This window comes from Arachis stenosperma, chromosome 1 (genome assembly GCF_014773155.1).
Source record: "Arachis stenosperma cultivar V10309 chromosome 1, arast.V10309.gnm1.PFL2, whole genome shotgun sequence".
NCBI classification, from domain to species: Eukaryota; Viridiplantae; Streptophyta; class Magnoliopsida; order Fabales; family Fabaceae; genus Arachis; species Arachis stenosperma.
In genome coordinates this window covers 35464148-35488104 of record NC_080377.1, presented here as the reverse complement: position 1 = coordinate 35488104, position 23957 = coordinate 35464148, and the positions used below count along the sequence as shown (strand labels likewise).

The 23957-nt window shown below is 37.6% G+C and overlaps 1 protein-coding gene across 1 annotated transcript; it reads right to left on the bottom strand.

The window, feature by feature from the left end:
• Positions 1-18506: 18506 nt before the first annotated feature.
• On the bottom strand, positions 18507-19721 carry LOC130977661 (uncharacterized). Its single transcript, XM_057902211.1, has one exon. It carries the CDS (start codon positions 19719-19721, stop codon positions 18507-18509), a length of 1215 nt encoding a protein of 404 aa, XP_057758194.1.
• Between the last annotated feature and the right edge of the window lie 4236 nt (positions 19722-23957).

Genomic DNA, 23957 nt, shown 5'->3' with positions numbered 1-23957 from the left:
CTACAAAACACAAAAACAGTCACGACAAAGAGTTACAAAAGAGGGAAAGAAAAAGGAAATAAGTACAGAAACAAGTCAGACAAATACCCAAAACAGTCCGAACCAAGGATGGGTCATTCAAGAATCTTTTTGTATCAAGATGGGGCGGTTTCCCCCATAGATCCTCAAGAACAACAACAAAAGCACGCTCAACATCGTCAAGCATCTCCCAAGTATAACGAGACACTCTCACATCCCTCTGCCACTCTAGAGGGAAAGAAGGCTCATCATTTTTGTCAAGAAAAAAGGGGCGGGCCCCCTCGACAGCACGAACCTTAAAGAAGTAATTCTTGAAATCCTTAAAGGACTCATCATACATAGCAAAAACTTTGTGGCCCTGGGCGGACCTGAAGGAAACCCAGGAAGCCTTCTTTTTTGAAGAACCGCCAGGCTTGGCAGAAACAAACAAGTAAAGAAACAGAGTCTGGGAAGGTGTTACATCTAGTTCACGGCAGAGAAGTTGAAAAATTTTAATAAAACCCCAGGAATTGGGGTGAAGCTGGGATGGAGCAATATTACACGACCACAACAGGTCGGTTTCAAAAGCAGTAAAAGGAAAAGTAACATTCAACTGGCTGAAAAAGTATTCATAGGCATAAAAGAAGGGACGCTCCCTCTCAATGGAAGTCGGAAAGCAAACCCTCTCATCAGAATCAGGAGCAACAAGCTCGTAATCCCCCTCCCGAGCATTGTTACCACAAATCCTATGACGCTTCCTCAGCTCTGTGCAAAATTCAGCGTCCACAACGGAAACACACAACAAAACAAGGGAATCCAGCCAATCGGACATCCCCTCGGAAACTTTGGAAGACATCTCTACAATGTTATTGCGAGAAGACATGAGGCCAACTAAATCCTGCAAGTAAGAAAAGAAAATGAGGTTACTACAAACATCTCGGACAAAGGGGAAAACAACTCGGTCAATACTTCTGAGGCAATGAAAAGCAAGAAAAGGAAAACCCCAAGACTCAAACCAAAAGTCTCGGGGCATCCTTTGGAGGCAGCAACAATGCAAGGTTTCCAGATCACATCCCAAGCATTTCTCAAAAAAGGATTCAAAATAAACAGGTGCTTTTCATCAAAGAAAAAACACGGCAAATCATTACAGAGCCTACCAAACAAAACATTCCCAAAGCAACAAAGCATAGGACCATTAAAGACGCAACCTTTTTTGAAAAAGATCAGACAGGAAGCAATCTCCAAAAAGTAAGAAACAGATACAGATCTTCTACCAATACCAAAAGCAACAGTAAAACCCCAGAAAAAGCCTCAACAGAAATTCCAAGAAAAACCACAAGAAGGAAGATAAGAAAAGCATATCACAGCAACAAGTAAAAGATCGCAAAAAGATCCAAACTTTCAAACATGCAAAACCAGAACATTCACCAAAATTAAAGACGAAGCTACGGAAAAAGCAAGAAAAGCTAGTACCAACCTGGAAAAAAGCAGCAAGCTTCAAAGAGGGAAGACGAAATCTGGAAATGCCTTCTCACGAAGAATGCGCACAAAAGAAAATGTCGCAGGAACCAATGCAAGATCCAAGCGCCAGAGAACACCAAATAACGCCGCAACGAAAGGAAAACAGAAGTACAGAAGCAGAGAGTGGAGAGAACTGAGAAAAGAAGTTACGAAAGAGCAAAGGAGAGAAACCGTTTTTCAGGTTTTTTCAAAATCGAAAGTAAAGAGCCTAGGAGAAACGGGGCAATTAATGCTCAAAATTAAAAGCATTAAACCCTCGCACGTTCCCAAAAAAGCGCCGGTGCAAAGGCGCGCATTTTCTAGTGGAAAAACGTTCTACATTCAAAAGCTACTACAAAGGAATCGACAAAATGCTTGAGTTCGGTTTCGTCAAAAAAAGGACCGAAGTCAAGAACTCGGCCTAAAAAAAAGAAGACCGAGCTTAAGCAGTGGCACTATTCATACCCTGGGTCGAGCTGTCCGACCCGGGATGTTCCACAGGTAGAGCGACCGACCTCTTCAGGTCAGGACAACCCGACCTCTTCTCAAAAGAGCTCGGCCAAGTCACAGGAAAACCCAAACAAAGGGCCCAAAATAGAGGAACACGCCCCAAAATCCTAAAGACGGCCCAAGCCTACAGAGAGAAGGGCGGTTCCCTTAAAGATAAGATGACCTCACTTAAAGATAAAGATAAGATAAGATAACTAACTTATCTTACTCGCAGGAGGCCACATCTCACCATTATAAGTACACTGGAGCACCCAGGTATAACTCATACTCTGATTCTACTAAATACCTGCTTAATACCCTTGCTAACTTAAGCATCGGAGTCCCTTGCAGGTACCCCCCACCCTCCGGGGACGAAGGATCAGCACCACTACCAAGTCCAACAAGTCAGACACATCAGCTCCGGCCACCGTACACCTACCGGACATGTCGGTTCCGACCAACACAGACGATCTCATCCAAGATCGGCCTACAGTTTTAGGTAACCCTCGGAACACTTTGTTTTCTTTATTAATCTCTATCTTTTGTTTGTCTTTGTTCTTCTTCTTGTTTGAGTCTTTTTTGAATTTCTTGAGTCTTTTTTTCTAAAAATTTTCAAAAACAGTGTCTTTTGTTTGAATCTTGTGTCAATCTTTAATTTTGGTGTCTTCTTGTGTCTTTTCTTTTAAAATTTTTGAAATTGGTGTCTTTGATTTTCAAAATTTTTAAGTTTGGTGTCCCTTGCATGTTGATGACATGTCATCATATACCCATTTTCTATGCTTTTTCATACAAGAAATTGATGATTTGTGCTTAAATATTGAATGCTTTTTGTACTTAAATGATAGATTTCCTTGATCTTTTAATTTTATAAATCTTGTAGGAAATAAGAAGAAAAAGAAGCAAAGAAGCACAAAAAAAGGAGAAAAAAAGAGCTTTGGGACACACTTTGAAGTTGGGTACACTTTGGAGCCTTAGGCCACGCTTTTAAAAGCGTGGCCCATGACCAAATCAAGAAAGGAAGCAGCCAGCACGCACACGATCCTGCCCTTGCCAAGGGCAGGGCAGAATTGTGATGCAAAATGTGATTGGAAGCAAAATTTTCGCTAAGTTAAAATCTGGCCGCACACAGCATGACCATGCCTACTTCAAAGGGCTATAACTTGAGCTACAGACGTCCGATTGATGTGCTTCCAGTTGCGTTGGAAAGCTGAAATTCAGAGCTTTCCAACGATATATAGAAATCCATATTTGGCGTCCAATTGAGGCAGGAACGAAAGGCATCTTTAAGGGCCAAAAACAAGCAAAAATAAACCAAAATGCTTCCACCAAGGCTCGAAGAGGGAGACACACGGAACCTCATTTTTGAAACTCTGCCCTGCCCTTGGCGCGGGCAGGGCAGCATCGTGTGGTGCATCACGCACATTCCTGGCACGCCAAATCACTCCCCTGGCAGCACCATGCGCGCACCAACTCTCAATCATGGCGCACCAACTTTTCCTGCCCTGCCCTTGGCGCGGGCAGGGCAGCATCCTTGCGCACCAAGCAGCGTTCCACGCACCTTTGGTGCACCAATCCACACACCAAGGCCGCACCAACCTCATGCACCATGCACCAAATTTCTGCCCTGCCCTCCACAAGGGCAGGGCAGCCTCCTGGAGCAACATTTTGGGCCAAAAATCAACCAAAATTCAATTTAATTCAATTCCTCACCAAATTGAATCAAGGCCAACCAAACCCATTTCTCCTCAAATCCAAGGCAAGCAAAGCCCACTCAACATGACTCAAAGGCACATGGATCAATTAAATTAGGATTTTTATTTTTGTAATTTGTTTTAATTTCATTTTCATTTTTCATTTTGTTGCCTATATAAAGGCATCAATTCCATCTTTGTAGGGGGGCTCTTTTCTTTATTTTTTCTGTCTTAAATCTGGGATTGAGAGTGAAGGAATTCTGTTTCCCTCTTGGTCTAAGATCTCTCTTGTTATTCTTCTGCATAATTTCAGAGAATTGATAGTTGAATTTGAGTTTTCATTTGCTGCTTCATTTCTTCTTTCCTCTACAAACTTGTTTTCTGTTGAATCAAGGAAGGGATTGAGATCTAGAATTGTTTTCTAGTCTCATTGATTTCCTGAAATCTTCAACAGTCTTTTAAATTGCTGCAAATTAAGCATCGCTTTCTGTTTTCAATTCTTCAAGCATTTTTACTCTTCTGTTTTAAATCTGCTGCATCCCATTTCATATTCTAGTTCTCTGCTTGATTGCTCTTTACATTTTTTTGTTGAATTTTAATTTTCAGCACCCCAACCCCTTTACTTTTCATGCAATTTATTTTTCTTGCAATTTAAGTTTCAGTTATTTTACTTTCTTGTTCTTTAAGTTTCCTGCAATTTTATTTTCTGCATCTTTTAAATTCCTTGCAATTTACTTTCTGTTGATCAACCTCACACAATTCACTCAATGTTAGCTTGACTAAACTAATCACCCACTAAAGTTGCTTGATCCATCAATCCCTGTGGGATCGACCTCACTCTAAGTGAGTTATTACTACTTGATGCGACCCGGTATACTTGCCGGTTGGATTTGTGTGTTGGAAATTCGTTTTTCCGCAAAAACACCATCAAGTTTTTGGCGCCGTTGCCGGGGATTGATTAGATCAACAATGATTAAGTGGGTGAGAAGTCTAGATCAAGCATTTTTTTTGTTTTTGTTCTCTGTTTTAAATTGATAGCAAGGTGTTTGAGTTATTGCCTCACTAAGAAATTCTATCCTGTGACATGAATTTCTAATTTCATTGATGTTTATAAAATACAAATGGAGTTCAACTCATCTTATGGTCAAACAAAATTTTATGGGATATCACCCACCATCACCGATCTCTAATGATGGCTGGGAATATCACCAAGAAAATACACATTCTGAGCACTCCAACTCATGGAGATTTGCTTCAGAAACACAAGATGAGCAAGAGAGTCATATGGGATATTTCCTTCCACCACAAAATGATGCAAGTCATGATTCTAATGATGGCTGGGAAGGAAATTCTAGTGATCCATATGATATTCATCCAAAGACATTATCACTTGACCATACTTCAACAGAAAGCCCCTTTCAAAGCTCACCACCCACACAAACTTCCATGAACCACTCAAGGCTCTCAAAGCTTGAGTCCATGTTCAAAAAATATGAGGAGGAGACAATGAAAGTCTGGAAAGAACAAGAAAACTTCCTCAAAAACATGGAAGTGCAGCTAGCTCAAGTGGAGAGTGCAATGAAGAAGGAGGAAAAACAAGAGGAAGAGGCTATTGCATCAAGTGAAATTGCAAAGAAGGAAAAGGTGGTTGGAAATAAAAATGCACTTGAGATGACAAGAGCACATGACAACTCACAACTCTCACAAACTTCCCTGGACCAAAATACCTCAACACTTGAATCCATGATTGAAAGGTATGAAGAGGAGATGAAAAAAGCTTGGGAAGATCAACAAACCTCCTCCATGAAAGAGCTATTAAAGCAAATGTTGAGTGTAAAAGAGGAAGTGGAAAAACAAGCTAGTGAGGAGGACAATCAAGAACGTCCAAACTCAAGGGAAACAGAGAGGCACATTGAACCACCAATTCAAAAGATTTTGGATGAAGATCAAACTCAAAAAATCACACAGCAACCATGTCTTAACAACAAAGAAGTGAGGGCAACTAACAAGAGCACCAATTCTGTCCCTAAGTCAGCAAGCAAGCTCAACCAAGCCAATTTCAAAAGGAAGCTTGCTGAGGAAAGACCAAGGCAAGGGACAGTAGCTGAATTTTCTCCCCCCTTGAGGTCATTCCTTTTAACCAATTGGAAGAAGAGGAAGAAAGTGAAGAACAACATGTCAAGCTAATGACACTAAAAGAGCACTTGTTGGGAGGTAACCCAACCGTAGGTAACATTTCTTCTCTGCTTTGTCTTCGTTCTTTACTTTGTTTAAATTCAATAAATGGGCATATGGTTACATTCTAAGTTTGGTGCTGTCTTGCAACAACTTGTTTTTAATCTTTTTGGATGATTGCATCAAATCAAAAATGGAAGTGACACACTAAGATTCTAAGTTTGGTGTGCCACTTAATTTTCTATGCAATTCATTAAGCAACACCACTTGTCTGCATAATCATAAGGCCTTTGTAGTGTTGTTTTTCTTTTGGTTTGACACTTTATTATTCTGTTTACTTTAGTTACTTCTTTATTTTTAATACTTCCACTTATTTTGCTTCTTAACTGTTTTTGTTAATATATCACCAAGAGATCCTTATTCATGACATATTCTTGGCTTGGTGATTATATTTAACATATAACAGTTTCTTTTGTTTAGTTTTAATTCAAATAAATTGACATATGGTTGTATTCTAAGTTTGGTGTTGCTATGCAACAAAATTTGGTTCCAATCCTTACAAGATACTTGCATCAATTCCAAGTGAAAGTGTCACACTAAGTTTGGTGTGCCACTTATATTTTTTTATGCAATGTATCATGCACACCATCTTATGTTTGCAATCATAGTGTTTTTATTTCTCTGTGCCTTGATTGTTATCTTAATCTTGCTTGCCTAAACACATATGCTACTGACATCCTCTTGTGTAAGACATTCATGATCCATTTTAGACCCCACCACCATTGTTCTAATTGTTGCTTGAGGAAGAGCAAGCATTCTGATTTGGTATGGGAAGGAGAAGAATGGGAGGAAAATGACAACAATAGAGAAGATGGACTACAAGGTTGTAAAGTTCCTTTTCCTCTCATTTGTTTCTAACACTTTAAATTGCATGATTGTCTTTATATTTTCTGTAAACATGTGTGGTATGACTAAGCATAGCTTGAATTTTATTTGAAATATGTTGTTGTGACATTATGACTACAAACTTGAGTTTTGTAAATTCAAAAGAAAAAAAAAGCATCATGATCATAAACAAACAAGGAATTAAAGAAGAATTTAGCATGTGCATACAAGTATTGGAAAGCTAGTATGTTTGATTGTTGCTCAATTGCATTAGATTTTATTTAATTGAAGTTTTTCATCTAGTACATTTTGTGAAATCTTTTGAAATCATGAAAACCTTGAAGAAGCAAATACAATTAAAGCAAGAAAAGAAAAAGGGAAAGAATGAGAAAGCTGAAGGCTCTGAGTACCAATGGCAATTTATTTGCTAAGTGCTTGTGGTGTTTATGTATCAAGCCAAATGCTTGAAAACAAAACATTTAGAAGTTAAGGCTAGGCTCAAGTGCAAAAGCACTCCCTCAAAGCTCAAGGCTCTGAGCATCAATGATTAGAGAGTCAAGAAAAGAAAAGAAAAATGAGCTTAATGAAGTCCTCTAATTAAATGCTTGTGGTGCTTATGTATCAAGTGGTAATACTTGAAAACAAAGCATTTAGAAGTCGTAGCTTTGTTATTAACTCATGGGGCAAAGCACCCAAAAGGAGAAAAAAAAAATCATCAAGCTTGTTTCAAGGAAGAATTATAAGAAAAAGATTTCATAAGCTAGATAGAAGCATCAATCATTTACATCTCTTTTGTAATTGTAGCATGCATAGAAAACTAGCTTGCCATGAACATTGAGTTGCTATTCTTCTTACCTTGGATTGTCAATCTTTATTGCATGATTCTTTCCTTGCTTGGGGACAAGCAAGATTTAAGTTTGGTGTTGTGATGACATGTCATCATATACCCATTTTCTATGCTTTTTCATACAAGAAATTGATGATTTGTGCTTAAATATTGAATGCTTTTTGTACTTAAATGATAGATTTCCTTGATCTTTTAATTTTATAAATCTTGTAGGAAATAAGAAGAAAAAGAAGCAAAGAAGCACAAAAAAAGGAGAAAAAAAGAGCTTTGGGACACACTTTGAAGTTGGGTACACTTTGGAGCCTTAGGCCACGCTTTTAAAAGCGTGGCCCATGACCAAATCAAGAAAGGAAGCAGCCAGCACGCACACGATCCTGCCCTTGCCAAGGGCAGGGCAGAATTGTGATGCAAAATGTGATTGGAAGCAAAATTTTCGCTAAGTTAAAATCTGGCCGCACACAGCATGACCATGCCTACTTCAAAGGGCTATAACTTGAGCTACAGACGTCCGATTGATGTGCTTCCAGTTGCGTTGGAAAGCTGACATTCAGAGCTTTCCAACGATATATAGAAATCCATATTTGGCGTCCAATTGAGGCAGGAAAGAAAGGCATCTTTAAGGGCCAAAAACAAGCAAAAATAAACCAAAATGCTTCCACCAAGGCTCGAAGAGGGAGACACACGGAACCTCATTTTTGAAACTCTGCCTTGCCCTTGGCGCGGGCAGGGCAGCATCGTGTGGTGCATCACGCACATTCCTGGCACGCCAAATCACTCCCCTGGCAGCACCATGCGCGCACCAACTCTCAATCATGGCGCACCAACTTTTCCTGCCCTGCCCTTGGCGCGGGCAGGGCAGCATCCTTGCGCACCAAGCAGCGTTCCACGCACCTTTGGCGCACCAATCCACACACCAAGGCCGCACCAACCTCATGCACCATGCACCAAATTTCTGCCCTGCCCTCCACAAGGGCAGGGCAGCCTCCTGGAGCAACATTTTGGGCCAAAAATCAACCAAAATTCAATTTAATTCAATTCCTCACCAAATTGAATCAAGGCCAACCAAACCCATTTCTCCTCAAATCCAAGGCAAGCAAAGCCCACTCAACATGACTCAAAGGCACATGGATCAATTAAATTAGGATTTTCATTTTTGTAATTTGTTTTAATTTCATTTTCATTTTTCATTTTGTTGCCTATATAAAGGCATCAATTCCATCTTTGTAGGGGGGCTCTTTTCTTTATTTTTTCTGTCTTAAATCTGGGATTGAGAGTGAAGGAATTCTGTTTCCCTCTTGGTCTAAGATCTCTCTTGTTATTCTTCTGCATAATTTCAGAGAATTGATAGTTGAATTTGAGTTTTCATTTGCTGCTTCATTTCTTCTTTCCTCTACAAACTTGTTTTCTGTTGAATCAAGGAAGGGATTGAGATCTAGAATTGTTTTCTAGTCTCATTGATTCCCTGAAATCTTCAACAGTCTTTTAAATTGCTGCAAATTAAGCATCGCTTTCTGTTTTCAATTCTTCAAGCATTTTTACTCTTCTGTTTTAAATCTGCTGCATCCCATTTCATATTCTAGTTCTCTGCTTGATTGCTCTTTACATTTTTTTGTTGAATTTTAATTTCCAGCACCCCAACCCCTTTACTTTTCATGCAATTTATTTTTCTTGCAATTTAAGTTTCAGTTATTTTACTTTCTTGTTCTTTAAGTTTCCTGCAATTTTATTTTCTGCATCTTTTAAATTCCTTGCAATTTACTTTCTGTTGATCAACCTCACACAATTCACTCAATGTTAGCTTGACTAAACTAATCACCCACTAAAGTTGCTTGATCCATCAATCCCTGTGGGATCGACCTCACTCTAAGTGAGTTATTACTACTTGATGCGACCCGGTATACTTGCCGGTTGGATTTGTGTGTTGGAAATTCGTTTTTCCGCAAAAACACCATCACATGTTCTTTAGTTTCTTTGAATTATTTGAGTTTTGTTCTTGGTGTTCTTCTTGATCTTTAAAGTGTTCTTGTTTTGATTTTAAAATTTTTAAGTTTGGTGTATCTTTGTGTTTTTCTTTGCAATTTTCGAATTCTAGGTATCTTAGATCTAAAAATTTTAAGTTTGGTGTCTTTTTGTTGTTTTTCTCTTTCTTCATTAAATTCAAAAATCAAAAAATAAAATATATTTTCTTATCTTTATCTCAATTTTTGAAAATTACAACAAATTTTTCAAATTTTAATTTCGAAATCATTATCTTATCTTAGTTTTAAATTTCAAATTCAAATCTTTTCAAAAATCATATCTTTTTCAAATTACTATCTTATCTTTCTATCTTTCTTTAAAAATTCAAAAATCTTATCTTATCTTATTTTAAATTCAAATTTTAAAATTCAATTTTCAAAATTTAAAATTTAAATTTTCAAAATTCAAATTTCAAAATCAAATCCTTTTCAAAAATCAAATTTCAAATCTTATCTTTTTCAAATCTTTTCAAATTCTTATCTTATCTTTTCTAATTTCAAATTTAAATTCAAATCTTTTTCAAATCTTTTCAATTTCTATCTTATCTTTTCTAATTTTAAATTTTAAATTCAAATCTTTTCTAATCTTCTATCTTATCTTGTTTTCAAATATTTCTTAATTAGTTACTTGTTTTCTCTTTCTTCTTTTTCAAAACCTCCTAACTAATTCTTCTCTCTTCTAATTTTCGAAAATTCATCATTTCATTTTTAAATATTTTTAGTTTATTAATTTTATTTTCAAATTTAATTAAAAAATAAAAATAAAAACAAAAATATTTTCTCTTTTTACTTCTAATTTTTGAATTTCTATCCCTCTCTCTTTTTGAATTCTTCTTCTCTCTTCTCTATCTTTATTCTTCTTTTCTTTCTTTTTCACATCTCACAGGGAGTCCTCTATTCTTTAACATGAAGCTCCCATTCTTTTTCTTTCTTGTCTTCTTTTTCTTGTTTATAACCAGGAACAGAGACAAAGAATCTCTCTTTAATCCTGACCCTGAACTTGAAAAAACTCTAAGGAGGCATTTACAACAAGGTATAGCACAACACTTTGGAAGAAACCTCTCAAAAAATTTTGAACAAGAAGCTGAAGACATGGTAGACAATGCTAATTGTTGCCTAAATTGGGTTGGATATGGGTCATCGTACCCATGCCCTGAGTAGGTCGGGTAGATTAACTCATGTAACTCTTGGACTGATGTCTTTAGATTTGGAAAATTTTTATTGGGTTCATTGAGGATGGACCAGCTCTTTTTCGGCCATGGCTTTAATTACTTTGGATGGCATGAACAAATCCCCTGCAAGAGGTCGGATTTGGAAAACTCAGACCTCGAGCAAGAATTTTGGCATTTAAGCTAGCAAGTAATAGCTTCACTGAGTCGAATAGTTGTTCAAGTATCGGTCCCAAGTTGTTTATTCTTTGATTTATACAAGTTAGTTGGTTAGAGTTAGAGACTTCAAGGTTGAAGTCGTATTCTCGTTGTGATTTGTAGCTCCAAGAAGTCAGAAATTTCAACATGATTGATGCATGTGTTGCTTCACCTATTTACCCACTTTTTAGCTACTTTGGTAATTATGCCCATCTTTCAAATTAGAGTGAGATGACCTTTTTGCCCTTTTTCCCCTATTAACTATGTATTTATAGCGCTCTTGAAAATTCTTTGACATTATTCACACCTCCATCTTCATTGTCATTGCTTCTTCAGATTTGATCAAGTATTTTTCACTTCTTATTTTATCTTCTAGGTTAGTCTCGCCTTTTCTTTCTTGCTGTGTTCTTGTTACTACTTCTTGTTTCTGCTTGGTTAATGTTAATATGATGCCAATGCTTTGAAGATGAATAGATGTTGGAAAAATAATTTCTGATGAGCAAAATAATTTCTTTCCCATTATTTGCCTTTCTTTTGGTTGTAGCTAGTTGTGTTGTAGGGTTCCTGCCCCTGTTAGAGATGGTGGTGCCGTCTTTGGTCCCACAGCACTGTCTTTGTCATCACCATGAGTGTTTGCTATGTTAAGTGTTTTGCATACTACCATTGTTGAATCTAGTGAAAATGAATAATTTTTATCTTTTTACCTTGGATTGTTGATGAGAGATTGATGAGCGGATAATTTGTATGCTTTTTGGCATTGTTTTTAGTATGTTTTTAGTATCTTTTAGTTAGTTTTTAGTATATTTTTATTAGTTTTTAACTAAAATTCACTTTTCTGGACTTTACTATGAGTTTGTGTGTTTTTCTGTGATTTCAGGTATTTTCTGACTGAAATTGAGGGTCCTGAGCAAAAATCTGATCCAGAGACTGAAAAGGACTGCAGATGCTGTTGGATTCTGACCTCCCTGCACTCGAAGTGGATTTTCTGGAGCTACAGAAGCCCAATTGGCGCGCTCTCAACGGCATTGGAAAGTAGACATCCTGGGCTTTCCAGCAATATATAATAGTCCATACTTTGTCCAAGATTTGATGGCCCAAACCCGCGTAGCAATCCGGCCTCAGAAATTCCAGCGTTAAACGCCGGAACTGGATTAAAAGTTGGAGTTAAACGCCCAAACTGGCATGAGAACTGGCGTTTAACTCCAGAAAATGTCTCTACACATAAAAGCTTCAATGCTCAGCCCAAGCACACACCAAGTGGGCCCGGAAGTGGATTTTTCTGTCATTTACTCATTTCTGTAAACCTTAGGATACTAGTTTACTACTTATAGGACCTTTTGACATTGTAATCAGAAGCTTATGACCTCATAACATTTTGTACACGTTTCTTCCACAGTATGAGCCTCTAAACCCCATGGTTGGGGGTGAGGAGCTCTGCTGTGTCTTGATGGATTAATGCAATTACTACTGTTTCTTATTCAATCATGCTTGCTTCCGTTCTAAGATAACACTTGTTCTTAATCCGGATGAATGTGATGATCCGTGACAATCATCATCATTCTCAACTATGAACATATGCCTGACAACCACCTCTGTTCTATCTTAGATTGAGTAGTTATCTCTTGGGTTCTTTAATCGGAATCTTCGTGGTATAGGCAGGACCTGATGGCAGCATTCAAGAGAATCCGGAAGGTCTAAACCTTGTCTGTGGTATTCTGAGTAGGATTCAATGATTGAATGACTGTGATGTGCTTCAAACCTGTAACCTACTGGGCGTTAGTGACAGACGCAAAAGAGTGATTCTATTCCGGTAGGGGAGGGAACCAAACCGGTGATTGGCGGCACTGTGACAGAGTGCTTTGCATTAGCTTTCACTGCGCGGATGGGAGGTAGCTGCTGACAACAGTGAGACCCTACACGAGCTTGCCATGGAAGGAGACAGGCGTGTTTGATGAAGAAGACAGTAGGAAAGCAGAGATTCAGAAGATGGAGCATCTCCAAACCTCAACCCATTCTCCATTACTGCAGTACAAGTAACCATTACATGTTCTTTTGCTTTTTACAATCAATCCTGATAATTTCTGATATCCTGACTAAGATTTACAAAATAACCATAGCTTGCTTCAAGCCGACAATCTCCGTGGGATCGACCCTTGCTCACGCAAGGTATTACTTGGACGACCCAGTGCACTTGCTGGTTAGTTGTGCGGGATTGCAAAAGTGTTATTGCAATTTCGTGCACCAGAGATGTCTTCTACAAGTTAAGTTAGTCATGCTTTTCCTTTTGTAGGTGACTGACCTCCACGTCTCGATCTGTAGTGTTTAGTGCTAAGAGTTTCCTTAGTATGTAGAGATATGGATGAAGAAGAAAATTACGACCTAGTGACTCCTGAACTTGAGGAGAGGGTGTGTTATCCTCTTTTCAACATCTCAATTCCCCCTTTATTTATGTTTATGAATGCTTTTTCACTAGATTAGGCATTAAGATACCATTTTTTTTACTTTGAAATGCATTTCCTTTTTGCTTGTAAAGTCGCCCTAACTCAACCTCATCCCAACTTTTGGGCTTTCATGCACGGCTACCAAGTCATGTGTCAAGTCCGTTGACTTACTATTTTCTTTGAATTTTTCTTCTATTTCTTTCATCTGACTAAGTCTTTAGTTCCTCCAAAAGACATAAATGGACTTCTTTCTGAGCTCAACAATGTCGGAAAGTGTGTAATAATTTTGAAGACTCTTTTCATAACTTCAAAAACTACTATAGTAAAAACTACAATCCTAAGGAGATTTTTAGGCATTCTAGTTGAACGAGAAGTCTGAGTACATATCCCATCTTTCTTAGAAGTCTAAATCTAAAATCAATCGCTATGAATTGGAAGATCGTATTGAGGAAGAGGTGATAATGATTGAGATATTCTAAGAATATTGGAGCTAAGCTCCCAATCATCTCCCATCCAAAACATTGGTTCTTACAAAATACAATTTTGTCCAAACTAATAGACTTTTATAGACAAATAGTTCTTTCTTTTATATGTGTGTGTGTATGTGTGTGTGTGTGTCTTCTGAAGTGGTTCTCCTTTTTTGCAAAGAGAATGGTCGCTCATTCGGGTCATATAAGAAGTTGAAATCTGCAATGAAAAACTTAGCTTAAAACGTCAAGCTCAATTGGAAATTTAGAAGGTCGACGATCTATTGGATACGACTTCTTCTTTCGAGCTACCATCTTCCTCTCCACCCATTGTTAAGACAGAACTTGACCTTCAAATTACCAAGGTCTTTCCAAAGCCTCCCCTAGTTTCCAAGTTTCATGAGTCAGACAAAGGGTTCGATCAAAGCATTTCTCAGAAAAGAAAAAGCCTCAGCAATAAGTACAAAAACTTTTTAAATCCTGACTTTGATGTTGTGAGCTTTACTAATGAGTATATTATATCAGGTATTAATATAGTTGTAGATGACTTTGGGATGGAGAAGAACTTGATGGTGTTAACAAAGAGTGGAATTTGCACCTCGGGTATATGTAACGACCCAATTTCTTGTACGTCATGATCATACTAGAAACTGAGCACTACCAACTTGTCTTCCTAATTATTATCTATTATTTATCATATGAGCCTGATTCGTTGTTAAAAACGTAGTTAATTTGCGAGGTACTTTTTTTTTTGAAAATGTTTGGATTAATAAACAGAATCATTCATAAGCAATTCACAAATAATAATAGATAAAACAGATATAAACAACCACACATAAATACATCTCAAGCAGTTGATAACATTCCGTGATCCAGCTTTATTAGAACATAGACCGTTAGTTAAAACACCCCTAGATATAGCTAAATAATAACTATATACATATATATACATACAACATCCTAGGCCCTGACCTGTTCAAGAAGTCCCTAAGCTGGCGCCCAGGCTAGCCTAGACTCTATACTCACCTAGTCCCTCTAACCTACTAAAGCGAGGGAAAATACGTTCTAGGTCTCCTAAACTCAAGTCAGGTGGAACGTCATCAAAAGGTGGAAGGTCGTATACTACTCCTCTGCACGATCATATGACATCAAAGATCATCTCTCAAGTACTTCATCGGGTGGCCACATAACAGCAACATCGTACGAAGGAGTTAGGCTAAAGTTTGTAGATAAGCGGGGTGCAAACGTTGGCTGGCCTCACCGTATATAGATATGAACAGAGAACGGAATTCACCCTAGACTCAGAAGACTACTTAGAGCGGAATCCTTTTTACAAACGGTCGTCAGCGAACTACGGAAAGAAACTCTTGTTTCCATCTGAAGGGGGAAGGGAGAGAGAAGGAGTAAGAACTGGGGAGTTCTTAGTAGGGTCGGGGTTATTAGTTAAGTTCATTAATTCTATGTTGTTTGGCAGATGAATAACAGAATATAGATGAGCAGTAAACAGAAGATAGATAAATTAAAAAAAATAGAGACAACAGAAAGCAGGACACAAACAAAAGAATACAAGAAAATACAACACAAATACAAAGAATAGAATACAAACAAACAAAGCATACATTTACTCAACAATCATAACAGAGGAAATGCACAACCAAGTATGATGCATGTCTGTCCTATGCAGGCCATGAGCTCACGTGTCGGTTTACATCCTGCATCCCGACATTACCTAGGAACAAGTCCCAGATATGGCTTCCCTTTGTGTCCTTAGTGCATATGTGTCGGTGGTAAGAATACCACTCCTTCATGACTACCGGCAGTCGGCGCAAAGCCCGACCCCATAATATACGCACAAGGGGAAACAGTGATCCTCAGTTCGTGGGCGTCCCCGAGATCAATTCACAACAATAAAACAGAGATCTTCAGTTCGTGGGTTATTCCCCGAGATCAATACACAATAACATAGTGATCTTCAGTTCGTGGGTTATACCCGAGATCAACATACAACGATTCATGGGTTATTCCCGTAATCAATGATTATCAGTCCGTGGGTTTTTCCCGCTTATAAAACAAATAACAATTTATGGGTTTCTCCGAGATCAATGATCATTCAGTTCGTGGGTACTTCCCGAATTCAACCAATTATCAGTTCATGGGTGTCCCCCATAGTTAAACAACTAACAGTTTGTGGGGTATTCCCGCCTTTTATCGTTTTTCGTTATCCTTTCTCAACCTCAACAAATCCACAAATCAATCTTCATTTCCTCTTTCCCTTTCAATCCTTAACACATATTCCTAAACCTTTCTTAACTTTCTCTTTATCTCTTTACTCTGCTCTAATTACTCTGTCTTCTGTATCTCTTTATTTTTCTCTGATTACTATTTCCTTTATATATATGTTACTCTTCTTCTCTTTATCTCTTTCCTCAACTCTGATTATTCTGTTCTCTGTGTTTCCCTACTCTGCTCTGATTTTCTCTGCTTAACATATATAGTTGAAGCTTATGTAAATTTCGGTATGAATAGTTAGCCTGTCCCAAGTATAGGTTCATTAAGTCTATACTGAAACAGTTTAACTTTTCATATAATACCTAACCCTAATCGCAACTCAAGTACTATCTAAGTTGCCCTAATTCGTTCACTAATCTCTGTCTGTTTTCTGTCATTAAAACTTTACAGACTTTTTCTTTGACTTTTATCTTTTCTTCAACTTTTATCTTTTCTTTATCTTTGCCTCACTAATATGTTCTTACCACTCCCTAAGTGTTTTATGAAGGTAATTATGAAATTCTGCACTTAAAGTTGTCTTTCTAAAGCTTTTACAAAAAACTGCCTTTTTCGCATTATTTTATTATTTTTATTAAAATATTATTTTTTGATTAAATATTATTATTTAATATTTTATTATTATTTATTATTTTATTATTAAATTTTCGAAAATTAACTCACTTTTACTTTTAACCTTTAAAATTCACTTTTTACCACCCGTAACTTTTAATATTTCAACTTTTACCACCCTAACTTTCAGAAATTACCAAACAACCCCTAAAACACCAAAAATTTTACTTCCTTGCCCTTTTTAAGATCTAAGGCCTGTTCTTCAATGTTCTTCACCACACTCAAAGTGTTCTTCATGTTCTTCGTATATTCTTCAAATTCTTTCTCTGTTTTTACCCGTTTTTCAATCTTTTCAGCAACCGATTTTTACCAAAATTCATAATAAATTCCTAGCCACTAAAACCCCATCTTTTTCACATGATTTCAACACAAATTGAACTTCAATTTAGGGCCTAGGGTTCGTTTTTCCAGCAGCCACAAGAACACACATTCATAGCTTGAATTTCATCAAATTTTATCAAAATTTCACCAAATTTTCACCAAGAATCATTCATATATGCAACCAATTTTTAGCACATCCAAATAATACAACATTCACACATCTCAAACACAAATAATCAAGATTAATTTCGTGACACCCTACCTTGATTTGCTGCCTCAAATCCGGTTACTTTTTCAGGTGGTCCTTAAGCACTTTTTCTTCCTAAATCACATCAAGAACAACTTTAAATCCAAAAATCCTCAACTAACCAAATCTCACTCAGCATGTTAGGAAGTGATTTCTAACCTTAGACTTTCTGGAAAGTCACGTTTCTTGGCCCTCAAGTCAAGTTAAGCATGATTCCTAAGGAAAAAATCAAGAAAACACATGTTTTGCATGGTTTTCCTTGAAAATCGAATTGAAAGGGGAAAGGAACAGCCATCTCACCTTATTTCCAGCCTTGATAAGTCACATGGTTATGTAGAGGAAGAAGAGAGGATCATTTTGGTAAAATCGGAGTTTTGATTTGAGTTTTAGTTCAGAAGAAATCAAGCTTTGAAGATTTATGAACCAAGAACTTTCTCTCCTTTTTCTCTTGGTGATTTTCGGCCACAATGAGCAAATGAGGCAGCCTTGGGGGTTTTGGGGGTGTAGGGTGAGTTGTGATTGGTTGGCTTGGAGGTGGATTAAAATAATATTAAAATATCTCAGGTGTATAACAACTAAAACTAGGTGTATCGGAACACTCGTAAAAATATCTCTAAAAATTATTTTCTGAGCTACTAGCATAAATGACACTAGTAACATATTTATTATGAGAATAAAACATGTATGATGAGGCCTTAGCATTGCTAAAGTCATCAGAGAGTGCTGGTGCTAAGCTGCACCACTAAACCGTAAACCCGGTTAAACCGATTTTCTATTTTTAACAAAAACAGACCAGGTAACCTTATAATATCATTCAAGAAGCTTCTAATACTCATATAATGATGATATTACCCTATTATCTCTCTTCTCTCATGAATCGAGTCCGGTTCGTCAAACTGAGACTATTTACGAAAAACCGGATCAAAACTCCTAACCGATACGGTTCAAAAACTATGTTCTTCGTGACTGCGTTATCGAGCTTGACTCGGAAAAGGTTCTAGCTTAAAGATGACATAATGACAATGAGGATTGAGATACTTGATGATATATCAAAGGTTCTCCTTTTACCGATCCTCCGGAGTTCTCTGTATCTTTAGAAAAGATCTCACGTACTCGAAAATTAGGGTTGTTACATTCTACACTCCTAAAAGAAAATTTTTCCCTCAAAATTTGAGGCGTAGGTAAAAAGTTACAATGATATCTGACTTAAGCAAATTCTTAGCATAGAACTTACCTCGAGCGATAGATCCAAACTTTATAGTGTTGCCAGCAGACTCATCTACCATTCTTTTCCGATAGTCTCTTGCCCGATGTCCTTCCTTATTACAATAGTAACATAAACCTGTTCTAACCCGGCAAAGCCTACTACCATGGTTCTTTCCACAAGTTGGGCATATTACACCATTCTGAGCTTGGTGAGGTTGACTCTCATGTCCTTGTCGAATGTCACGGTTATTGTCACTACCATTATTGCAAGTTAGAAGGCTAACAGCTCGGTGGTTTCCATTCCAATGCTGGAATTGACCAATGGCTTTAAAGTTGCGACCTTGAGGGGCTAAATTCTGAACAAAGTCTCTTTGTAAATCCTCCCTACGACTTGCTCGAGCTATTGCCAACTTCTTTGAACATTCTTCCACTAGTTTACTTTTATTCACTAGTTCAGCAAAATTTCGTATCTCTAGCGGAACAACAGAATTCATCAGTTCTTCTTGGAGTCCTCCTTCAAACTTTAAACACTTCCATTCCTCAAAGTCTGCTGGGTTCCCTTGACAAATCTTAGAGAAACGACACAAGTCATCGAATTTACGGGCATACTCAGCAATAGTCATATCCCCTTGTTTCAGCTGCATAAGCTCCATCTCCTTAGCATCACGTGCTGCTCTCGGGAAATACTTCTTATAAAATTCATCCCTAAAGGTATCCCAAGGAACGTCATTTTCATTCTGTTGCAGTAGTCGCTGTATCCCCTGCCACCAATGCTCCGCTTCTCCTTCCAGCATATAAGTAGCGAACTCCACGTGTTGGCCTTTCGGAACATGTTGCGCTCGCAGTGATCGTTCGATACCTCGAAACCAGTTGTCAGCATCGGTCGCAACGAGTGTACCTTTAAACTTAGGCGGGTTAACCTTTAGAAAGGTCGCAAGGGTCATAGGTCTTTCAGGATGCCCTAAGTTGTTCTCATCATTCCTACTATCTTCCCCATGCTCATTCTCATTCCTGTTTCTCACTCCAAGACGGTCAACAGCCCTAGCCGCTCCTACAGCAGCTTCACGCACTACTTCAGCCACGTCGTTCATGGTAGCCATAAATGTTTCCTGTTCCCTCTCGTAGTTAACATTAGGAATTCCTTCCCGTTCGCCTTGTCTCCGTGAACCCATTATAGTCTTGTTCACACCAAACAATCATTGTTAAGGTGATCAGTCTTAACACTTCAAGTCAAGTGTGAACATTCCCAAAATGAAAACACAGAAACAATCATGCAACATATATCACTGGGATATCCTATACGCATGAGACACACAACAGAGTATGCAATGAAGCATAGTCAGTCCACTCCCCAGGCTCTACTGGGAACGAACTACTCTGATACCAAATTGTAACGACCCAATTTCTTGTACGTCATGATCATACTAGAAACTGAGCGCTACCATCTTGTCTTCCTAATTATTATCTATTATTTATCATATGAGCCTGATTCGTTGTTAAAAACGTAGTTAATTTGCGAGGTACTTTTTTTTTGAAAATGTTTGGATTAATAAACAGAATCATTCATAAGCAATTCACAAATAATAATAGATAAAACAGATATAAACAACCACACATAAATACATCTCAAGCAGTTGATAACATTCCGTGATCCAGCTTTATTAGAACATAGACCGTTAGTTAAAACACCCCTAGATATAGCTAAATAATAACTATATACATATATATACATACAACATCCTAGGCCCTGACCTGTTCAAGAAGTCCCTAAGCTGGCGCCCAGGCTAGCCTAGACTCTATACTCACCTAGTCCCTCTAACCTACTAAAGCGAGGGAAAATACGTTCTAGGTCTTCTAAACTCAAGTCAGGTGGAACGTTATCAAAAGGTGGAAGGTCGTATACTACTCCTCTGCACGATCATATGACATCAAAGAGCATCTCTCAAGTACTTCATCGGGTGGCCACATAACAGCAACATCGTACGAAGGAGTTAGGCTAAAGTTTGTAGATAAGCGGGGTGCAGACGTTGGCTAGCCTCACCGTATATAGATATGAACAGAGAACGGAATTCACCCTAGACTCAGAAGACTACTTAGAGCAGAATCCTTTTTGCAAACGGTCGTCAGTGAACTACGGAAAGAAACTCTTGTTTCCATCTGAAGGGGGAAGGGAGAGAGAAGGGGTAAGAACTGGGGAGTTCTTAGTAGGGTCGGGGTTATTAGTTAAGTTCATTAATTCTATGTTGTTTGGCAGATGAATAACAGAATATAGATGAGCAGTAAACAGAAGATAGATAAATTAAAAAAAATAGAGACAACAGAAAGCAGGACACAAACAAAAGAATACAAGAAAATACAACACAAATACAAAGAATAGAATACAAACAAACAAAGCATACATTTACTCAACAATCATAACAGAGGAAATGCACAACCAAGTTTGCATGTCTGTCCTATGCAGGCCATGAGCTCACGTGTCGGTTTACATCCTACATCCCGACATTACCTAGGAACAAGTCCCAGATATGGCTTCCCTTTGTGTCCTTAGTGCATATGTGTCGGTAGTAAGAATACCACTCCTTCGTGACTACCGGCAGTCGGCGCAAAGCCCGACCCCATAATATACGCACAAGGGGAAACAGTGATCCTCAGTTCGTGGGCGTCCCCGAGATCAATTCACAACAATAAAACAGAGATCTTCAGTTCGTGGGTTATTCCCCGAGATCAATACACAATAACATAGTGATCTTCAGTTCGTGGGTTATACCCGAGATCAACATACAACGATTCATGGGTTATTCCCGTAATCAATGATTATCAGTCCGTGGGTTTTTCCCGCTTATAAAACAAATAACAATTTATGGGTTTCCCCGAGATCAATGATCATTCAGTTCGTGGGTACTTCCCGAATTCAACCAATTATCAGTTCATGGGTGTCCCCCGTAGTTAAACAACTAACAGTTTGCTGGGGTATTCCCGCCTTTTATCGTTTTTCGTTAGCCTTTCTCAACCTCAACAAATCCACAAATCAATCTTCATTTCCTCTTTCCCTTTGAATCCTTAACACATATTCCTAAACCTTTCTTAACTTTCTCTTTATCTCTTTACTCTGCTCTAATTACTCTGTCTTCTGTATCTCTTTATTTTTCTCTGATTACTATTTCCTTTATATATATGTTACTCTTCTTCTCTTTATCTCTTTCCTCAACTCTGATTATTCTGTTCTCTGTGTTTCCCTACTCTGCTTTGATTTTCTCTGCTTAACATATATAGTTGAAGCTTATGTAAATTTCGGTATGAATAGTTAGCCTGTCCCAAGTATAGGTTCATTAAGTCTATACTGAAACAGTTTAACTTTTCATATAATACCTAACCCTAATCGCAACTCAAGTACTATCTAAGTTGCCCTAATTCGTTCACTAATCTCTGTCTGTTTTCTGTCATTAAAACTTTACAGACTTTTTCTTTGACTTTTATCTTTTCTTCAACTTTTATCTTTTCTTTATCTTTGCCTCACTAATATGTTCTTACCACTCCCTAAGTGTTTTATGAAGGTAATTATGAAATTCTGCACTTAAAGTTGTCTTTCTAAAGCTTTTACAAAAAACTGCCTTTTTCGCATTATTTTATTATTTTTATTAAAATATTATTTTTTGATTAAATATTATTATTTAATATTTTATTATTATTTATTATTTTATTATTAAATTTTCGAAAATTAACTCACTTTTACTTTTAACCTTTAAAATTCACTTTTTACCACCCGTAACTTTTAATATTTCAACTTTTACCACCCTAACTTTCAGAAATTACCAAACAACCCCTAAAACACCAAAAATTTTACTTCCTTGCCCTTTTTAAGATCTAAGGCCTGTTCTTCAATGTTCTTCACCACACTCAAAGTGTTCTTCATGTTCTTCGTATATTCTTCAAATTCTTTCTCTGTTTTTACCCGTTTTTCAATCTTTTCAGCAACCGATTTTTACCAAAATTCATAATAAATTCCTAGCCACTAAAACCCCATCTTTTTCACATGATTTCAACACAAATTGAACTTCAATTTAGGGCCTAGGGTTCGTTTTTCCAGCAGCCACAAGAACACACATTCATTGCTTGAATTTCATCAAATTTCATCAAAATTTCACCAGATTTTCACCAAGAATCATTCATATATGCAACCAATTTTCAGCACAGCCAAATAATACAACATTCACACATCTCAAACACAAATAATCAAGATTAATTTCGTGACACCCTACCTTGATTTGCTGCCTCAAATCCGGTTACTTTTTCAGGTGGTCCTTAAGCACTTTTTCTTCCTAAATCACATCAAGAACAACTTTAAATCCAAAAATCCTCAACTAACCAAATCTCACTCAGCATGTTAGGAAGTGATTTCTAACCTTAGACTTTCTGGAAAGTCACATTTCTTGGCCCTCAAGTCAAGTTAAGCATGATTCCTAAGGAAAAACATCAAGAAAACACATGTTTTGCATGGTTTTCCTTGAAAACCGAATTGAAAGGGGAAAGGAACAGCCATCTCACCTTATTTCCAGCCTTGATAAGTCACATGGTTATGTAGAGGAAGAAGAGAGGATCATTTTGGTAAAATCGGAGTTTTGATTTGAGTTTTAGTTCAGAAGAAATCAAGCTTTGAAGATTTATGAACCAAGAACTTTCTCTCCTTTTTCTCTTGGTGATTTTCGGCCACAATGAGCAAATGAGGCAGCCTTGGGGGTTTTGGGGGTGTAGGGTGAGTTGTGATTGGTTGGCTTGGAGGTTGATTAAAATAATATTAAAATATCTCAGGTGTATAACAACTAAAACTAGGTGTATCGGAACACTCGTAAAAATATCTCTAAAAATTATTTTATGAGCTACTAGCATAAATGACACTAGTAACATATTTATTATGAGAATAAAACATGTATGATGAGGCCTTAGCATTGCTAAAGTCATCAGAGAGTGCTGGTGCTAAGCTGCACCAGTAAACCGTAAACCCGGTTAAACCGATTTTCTATTTTTAACAAAAACAGACCAGGTAACCTTATAATATCATTCAAGAAGCTTCTAATACTCATATAATGATGATATTACCCTATTATCTCTCTTCTCTCATGAATCGAGTCCGGTTCGTCAAACTGAGACTATTTACGAAAAACCGGATCAAAACTCCTAACCGATACGGTTCAAAAACTATGTTCTTCGTGGCTGCGTTATCGAGCTTGACTCGGAAAAGGTTCTAGGTTAAAGATGACATAATGACAACGAGGATTGAGATACTTGATGATATATCAAAGGTTCTCCTTTTACCGATCCTCCGGAGTTCTCTGTATCTTTAGAAAAGATCTCACGTACTCGAAAATTAGGGTTGTTACATTCTACCCTCCTAAAAGAAAATTTTGCCC

Coding starts and splice junctions, on each gene's coding strand:
- LOC130977661 (XM_057902211.1), bottom strand. CDS start 19,721: ATGGGTTCACGGAGACAAGGCGAACGGGAAGGAATTCCTAATGTTAAC.